Source organism: Megalops cyprinoides, chromosome 21 (assembly GCF_013368585.1).
Source record: "Megalops cyprinoides isolate fMegCyp1 chromosome 21, fMegCyp1.pri, whole genome shotgun sequence".
NCBI lineage: Eukaryota > Metazoa > Chordata > Actinopteri > Elopiformes > Megalopidae > Megalops > Megalops cyprinoides.
Window position 1 is genome coordinate 427,501 of NC_050603.1, and position 7,500 is coordinate 435,000.

The 7,500-nt window shown below is 51.1% G+C and overlaps 1 protein-coding gene across 1 annotated transcript; it reads left to right on the forward strand.

Moving 5' to 3' along the window:
- Window positions 1-2,609: 2,609 nt before the first annotated feature.
- Window positions 2,610-4,784, forward strand: tril (TLR4 interactor with leucine-rich repeats). The gene has a single exon (XM_036555481.1). The coding sequence runs from the start codon at window positions 2,610-2,612 to the stop codon at window positions 4,782-4,784; it is 2,175 nt and encodes a 724-aa protein (XP_036411374.1).
- The last annotated feature ends 2,716 nt before the right edge of the window (window positions 4,785-7,500 follow it).

Sequence of the window (7,500 nt, forward strand, 5' to 3'; positions counted from 1 at the left end):
ACTACCGACACAGGACTGCTGACACGATATCACTGACACAGTTCTGCTGAAACAGGACTGCTGACCCAGCACTGCCCGTGTAACCCACCTGGCAGAGCGGTGTGGAGTCGGTGCCCTGCAACACGCCTTTCTGCCCTCTGATGCGGTGTTCCTGCCGGCAGTCATGCCTGCTCTGAGCTGCAGGTCTGCCGCAGCGTGTGCAAGGATGTGTGTGTGTGTGGCCTGAGCTGTGCCAGTGGCCTGGAAGGGGCTGTCTGCAACGCAAACAAACGGCACTCCTATCTGTAAGGCAACAAGATTTCAGTCCTATCGATGGAAGCACACTGAGATTTCACTCCTATCGATGAAAGCGCACTGAGATTTCTTGCTGCAGTTTGATGGACTCAGTGTAACTGCTCTGCTGTTGAGCCCTCACACTTCTGCCTGCAGTTTCTATTGTTCCGTCCTCTCGAGGACGGTTCAGCTGATGATAGAAGACAGCACCGCTTTTTAGTGGTCGGAGTGGAGACGTGTAAGAATAACTTTCCACAAATGCTGTCTCCTAATGTTTGCAAAATGTTTTGTGAGACAAAGAATAAGTTTTGTGCTATGTTGTCAGAAACCACCAAAATAATCACAAAAATGACAAACTTCATCTCCTGTTTTTGATTTCTGTTAATTGCCTTAGAGTTCTAACAAAAATGAGGATTCTACAGCAGCTCACCTGTCCCCGTGCAGACACACAGCGTGTTTCTCCTCTGCTCGCTCAGGGACTGAGGCATTCGCTCCTGATTTACGGAGCAGGTGTGAGTGTGAGGTCGCCTCTCTCAGCACCTCACTGCTGCTCCCGCTGCGGTCGGAGCCGAGGCAGGCGTCCCTGACCGGCGCTACCGGGAGGAGCTACCGCGAGGAGCTGCGCTGTGCGGACGTCACACGCCGCTCCTGCTGCGAATCCGCGCTCTCTATGCACCTACACACAGCCTCACCTGCACAATCCCGGAGGGAAAGCCAGCGATTTCATAACCATGGCTTACCACAGGAGCGCCAAAGGAAAAATAAATAAAACGCCCTTTAAAATTTCACATTTCCCACAACTGGTGACTGGGTGATGACTAGGTAGGCTATACACCGTTTTTTGACCATTCATTAACTCACGAGTCCAGATGCATTTATAAACAGCAGACTTTCGATGGTTTGCACGCAGGTGGTTGGTGGAATTTGAAAGAATCTGATTGGTGTAAGAGATAAGCTGAAATTGTCTTAAGGCGGCCCGTTTTCACCGCCGATGCGCGTGGGTGGATATGTAAGGTGCCAATTTCCGATTGCTATGTAGGAGGAAGGCAGAGTCTACAAAGCACCAAGTCTTTCAAAAGTGGTTACTGAATTTATACACCAGTGGAAACAATAAATCATTATTTGATTCAAATTTACATTCATGCTTAATTTCAGCGTTCAAACTTTGTAAACAGCTCAAAGACGCACTGGAGAGAGAAAGGGGGACTCGCGGTTTTCTCTATGTCGCTGCGACAATGACAGGAATATTTCTAAGCAAAGCCCCGGGGCCTCGTCGCATAGTCTTCGCATCGCCCGTCACCCAGAGGCTGACCTGAATTCCACTTAAGTAAATATGAACCATCTGGCCCGTCCCCATGGTACGGTATGGCCACGTTACCGTTATTAACTCATTTACGTGACCACGTCCTTGTACTGATATATCAATTCGCAATTAAGATATAAGGACAAGTAATATCTTACACTGTAATACATGCAACACACAAAGTCCTCCAAATTTGGCCAGAACATGGTCCGTTTATATGACCTTAAAACCACGCTCTTCCTCCCCCCACCGCAACGACCAGGCAATGAGCCAGGTCCTGGACTACAGCTAGTGCACTTTAACCCGGGTGTAATGCAGGACTGCAAGAAAAGTTTCAGCCCTTCAAAAAAGAATGAGTCGAAGCGCGCGGAGGACCCGTGGGAGCGACGTGGGAAGCAGAGCTTTCCGTCTGCCTCTCCGCTGTTCCCGAGCCCTCTCCGCTGTTCCCGAGCCCTCTCCGCTGTTCCCGAACCCTCTCCGCTGTTCCCGAGCCCTCTCCGCTGTTCCCGAGCCCTCTCCGCTGTTCCCGAACCCTCTCCGCTGTTCCCGAACCCTCTCCGCTGCCAGCGACAGTGAGAGCGTTCGGCTGCAGATCACAGCTCCGCATCACACGATCTGGGCGCATACTGCGCCTGTGTCTGATTCCTCTCCGAACACATGTAAGCGGGCAGAGACGCTATCTGCACCGCGCAGTCGGCATCTGGACGGACGCAGCGGCGGCGGGGGAGGGGTGCGCTCCGCGCCTGAACTCGCAGTATTGAGGAGGTCTGTAATGTGCACCAGATGACCACTTGGGGGAAGTAGATTTAAGGAGGTGAACGTTTCCTCACACGGAATTGTTGCACAGACTTGCTTGTGTAGCTGTTTTGTTTTAAGAACAAAACAGCAACCGTGCTTCATGGCTTTCTGCTAATTGAGCTCAACTTCACTTGCGTTGTTTTAAAACACCTGGTGGAAATGTCCGTCTGAGAGACCGCCGAGCACGCGCCGAGCACAAAGGAATGCCGAGGGCTGCTGGCTCCTGCTTTTGGGGATGGCGCGCTTGTTGGCTCTCTGCTTTCTTCTCGCGTCCGGCGCCCTGTCCGCGCGGGCGATCTGTCCCGAGCGCTGCGACTGTCAGCACGCGCAGCACCTCCTCTGCACGAACAGGGGGCTGCGCGCGGTTCCCAAAGCCCCGGCGCGGGGCTCCGGAGATGTCCTCGTGCTCAGTCTCGGTGGAAACTTCATAAGCAACATTTCTGCCTTCGACTTCAGTCGTTTTTCCCATCTGACCAGACTGGACCTGCAGTACAATCAAATTCGCAGCGTTCACTCTAAGGCGTTTGACAAACTGTCACGACTGGAAGAGCTTTATCTGGGCAATAATTTGATATCGACCATTTCTCCGGGAACTTTCCACTCTCTGAGAAAACTGAGAATTCTGTACGGAAATAGTAATGAAATAAAGAAGATATCACCAGATTCTTTCACAAATTTGGAAAGCGTTATTAAGCTAAGACTGGACCGCAATGCAATAGAAACACTACAGGACGCGGTTTTTAAGAGCCTGGAGAATCTGCTCTATCTGCATTTGGAATCAAATAAACTGCGGCACATTCACAGAAGCGCTTTTATCAGGCTCGGAAAACTCCGTTTTCTAAACCTGTCAGACAATAAACAAACCACCCTTCGGAATACTTTCACCTTCGCCCAGCTCACTTCTCTGACGACATTATTACTGTCAGAAAATGAAATTCAGCATGTTGGCAACCACGTCTTTCAGAATCTGAAAAAGCTGTCAAAGCTCTCCCTGAGCAACAATAAAATCGCGCAGATGGACGGCGAGGCTCTGAAGGGGCTGTCGGGCGTCAGGGAGCTGCTGATTGACGGGAACCAGCTCGAGCACATCCCCGCGCGGCTGCTGGACCCCCTGGAGAGAGTAGAAGTGCTGGACTTCAGTGACAACCGCATTTCCAGCGTGGATCCTTCAGCCTTTAAGCAGCTGAAGCATTTAAAGGTTCTAAAGCTTAACAACAATCGTCTGAGCAGCCTTGCCGGGAGTGTTTTTTCTTCGAACGGCGGTTTGTACAGCCTGGATCTGAAGGGCAATAACTGGACGTGCGACTGCCGGCTGGGGGCGTTTCAGCAGTGGATGAGCGCGGCGCATTCTCAGGGCCTCTTGCTCACGGTGTTTGTGCAGTGTCAGCACCCTGCCGCTCTCACAGGGAAGTACCTGGATTACCTGAACAGCTCCCAGCTGTGGCCCCCGGAGAGCCACTCGGGGGTGTGCGGGTCTGGGAGCGGGTCGGTGGAGAGGGCCGCTGGGCCGGCTCGGGACCGGCCCACGCTGCAGGTCAACGTCCAGGCTGACGAGGCCGAGCCAGACAGGACCCCCACGGACCAGAGCAAGCGAAAGAAACCTCTCACCCCGAGGTCCCGGCCCCCAACCCGAGCTGCAGACTCGCCCAAGAGAGGTCCCCCAGATTCGGGACACCCCTCAGCGACAGGACACCCCCCCTCCACCCCAACACAGGGCGCAGCGGAGCGGTTCGACCTGCTGCAGCAGGAGAAGGCGGAGCGCCCCCTGGTGACAGATGCCTGCCAGTTTAACCGGCTCTTCATCCTGAACGTGACGGCAGAGCAGGAGTCGGTCTCCACGGCGACGGTGCGCTGGGTGACGCGGGATTACCGTGTGGCGACGGGCTCGGAGCTGCACTTCCGCGTGCTGTACGATCGCTTCGGCCAGGCCCCGCGATTCCCGCGCTTTGTCTACGTGCAGGGCGGAGCCCGGGCCGTCACACTGCGCGAGCTGGCCGAGGACACGCCCTACATGGCGTGCGTGGAGGCCGTGGTGGGCGGGGCCGCCTGCGCGGTGGCGTCCCGGGACCACTGCACGGGCGTGGTCACTCAGCCGGCAGGGCGGGGCCGCGCCGGTGACCTCCAGCTCCTCACCATGGTAACGCTGGGCGCCAACATCCTGCTGCTGCTGCTGGTGGGCGGGGCTTGGATGGGGCGGGGCTTGCGGCGGAGGCTCCAGCACAGGAAGTCCGCGGTGCACGTCCGCCACATGTACTCCACGCGGCGACCGCTGCGTGCCATGGCGACGGACGCCGTCTCTGCTGACTTCACCTCGTACCAGAGCAGCCGGCCGCGGCTCGGCGCGCCTGACGAGGGAGACCTGATCCAGTTCCCCTGCGAGCGCTTCCCCGAAGGGAGCCGGCGGGACTAGCCGACTGAGCTCAGAGCCGGGGGGGCGCTGCCCCCGCTGCGCTCCTGTGTTTCTAATATAGGAATGTGTAAGATTTGATATCTGTCTCCATCATAATTTTCATTTTTCGTAATAATTCCATGAGAACGAGAAAATAAATCTGAAATTCTTGTGTGATTTCAAGATGGTAACTTCATAAAAATTGTTTTTATTTAAATGCTAAACCACACAAGAAAAGTAATCTTATACAGTCTTTTAAGACGAATAATCTTAAACTGGGAGAGCGTTTTAATCACAGTGAGTGTTCTTACAGCGAGAGCCTGACGGACATTCAGCTGAAGCTCACAGGCTGACTGAGAGGAAGAAGTGTGTTTGATTCAGGTGTGTGTTTGATACCTGTGAGGTGGACAGGTGTGTGTGAATGGTAAAGGCAGGTGATGATGGAGCTGCCTGCTACCTGCATTCTGCTGACAGTGGCAGAGCTGATTAGGAGGAGTTAGCGTAGCCATCACGCTAATGGCCAACCAGGTGACAGGTCACAGATTACAGCTGAGAATGGGTAAATGCTTATGTAATTGATAAAAAGGTAATAATTTATCAGTCACATCTGCAAAGAGAATGGAATGCCTCACACGGCGTCTGATCCAGAAGAATGTTTCCACACTGAATTTAGACTGAACACAAGATGTCGATCATCACTTCCCTCCTCTACTTCCTCTCAGCCTTGTTCATTTCCTGTGGGCCATGGACACTTCCTCACACCTGGCTCTGTGTGTGTGTGTGTTTGAGAGAGTGAGTGTGTGTGTTTGTGTGTATGTGCGCGCGTGTGTGAGAGTGTGATATCCCACTTTTCAATAATAACTTTTTATTGATTATTATTATTGATTTTATCTTTACCGCCTACTGTGGCAAATCAGTCAATGCATCGAGCATTCAGCATTTCATGGGACAGACAGACGACGGGCAGCGACTTTGAGATATGACGGATCATTTGCAAAGTGAGGTGGTGTGTCAGTGTACTCAGTAAGCATGTGTGTCACTGTGCAGCTGACAGCAGTCATACAGAGTATTTCAGCTCACCTGTGTGATCATGCCGGGGCAGGTAAATATTCACATTTTCCTACGAGGAGTGAGTTCCGGACAAGAACTGAGCAGCTGTACTTTCATCTCATTTGCATATGTCAGTACTCAGTAGGAGGAGAGCTCTGTGGTGTGTGTATTGTGCTTTGGGGTCAAAAAACGACAGTACAGAGCAATGTGAGAGCGACCACACCTCCAGAACAGACACCGTCCCACTTCCAGCCAAGATCTGACGTGATCAGTTTTCTTGTTGCCTTGTTGTAAATGTAAAAGTAAAACTGAAAGTCTGGTTGAGAAATGTTCCTGCCCTGAAGCGTGTCTGAGATCTGGGTTTTCCTCGTGGTCGGGGTGGCCCATGAGCACTTTTCACTGCTTAACCTTTGCTGGAGATTTGCTGCTCATTCGGTCCCTAATGCAAAACTATGCATTTGTCACAAAAACTCTTTTTCAGTCAAGCACAAAAACACAGCCCAAATCTATATAGTAAATTGTAGAACAGAGGAATCAGTCATTGGCTGCAGCCACTTGATTGGTTCTCTCATCAGCGCAGAGTATGATTGCTGTAGCTGTCAAGCTTACTGGCAGGAAATAAACTCTCTACTGACTCACTCAGCAGCTCCCTCAGAGTAACTGTAGTACCTTTATTTTACCACTAGACAGCAGCAGGGCATTAATACATAGATTCCTAAAGTAGACTAAGACCACTGAACAGCTCCTTTTCTTAGTGATTGCTGATTATCTCAAACGGATCAAATCTCATCCTGTGGATGTTTGACAGAGATTTTTCAAACTCTCTGATATGCATTAAATATCCAGTCCAGGGAGGAGAATATGATTGTGTCTGATTGTGTCTGATTGTGTTGTGTGATGTGTCTGTGACCATTGTGGGCTATGTCTGATGACGTGTTGTTATTCACTTGCAGCCCTGTATTCTTTAGCTGTATCTCCAGCCCCCATGTTTCAGTGACATCACAATCATCTCTTCATTTCCAGTGACATCACAATCATCTCTTCATTTTCAGTGACATCACAGTCATCTGACTATGTTTCAGTGACATCATACATTCATCATGAATTGATTGATTTAATTATTATCAGTATATTCTTTTCATAACTGCTGGAAATTAAAGGTGTAATAGCTACTGGTTGGCAGATGACTTTCTTTTTTAAGTTCTATTATTTTATTATGTTATTTTGATTTTTTTGCTTATGGTTTATGGCTTATGGAGTGATGAACACATTTACCTTGATGAAAATAACTCTGGTTCCTCCTGGCTTTCAGAAAGCATTCTGAGGTCTGTAAGCGTTGCTGTCTTGGTCTGGAATAAAACAGGAGAAAAGCAGTAGTATTCTCTGGCATTATGTGTGTGAAATGAGCGTGTCGTCGGCTGCAGGCTGCACACACAGAGACAGTTCTGTTCCCCTGCCGGGGGAGGGAATACCCGTCATGTGTCCAAGGAGATGGGAATGCATGTCTGTCTGCAGAAGAGAGAGTGCTGCGTGTGTGTGCGTGTGCGCATGTGTGTGTGCGCGTGTGTGTGTGTGTGTGTGTATGTGTGCCTCTCTCTGGTCTGCAGTCTCTGTAATTAGGCGTGTGTGTTGGAGCAGAGGGTGGAGTCGTCTCTGTGTAGCACTGCTGCAGACGGTGTGATTACAG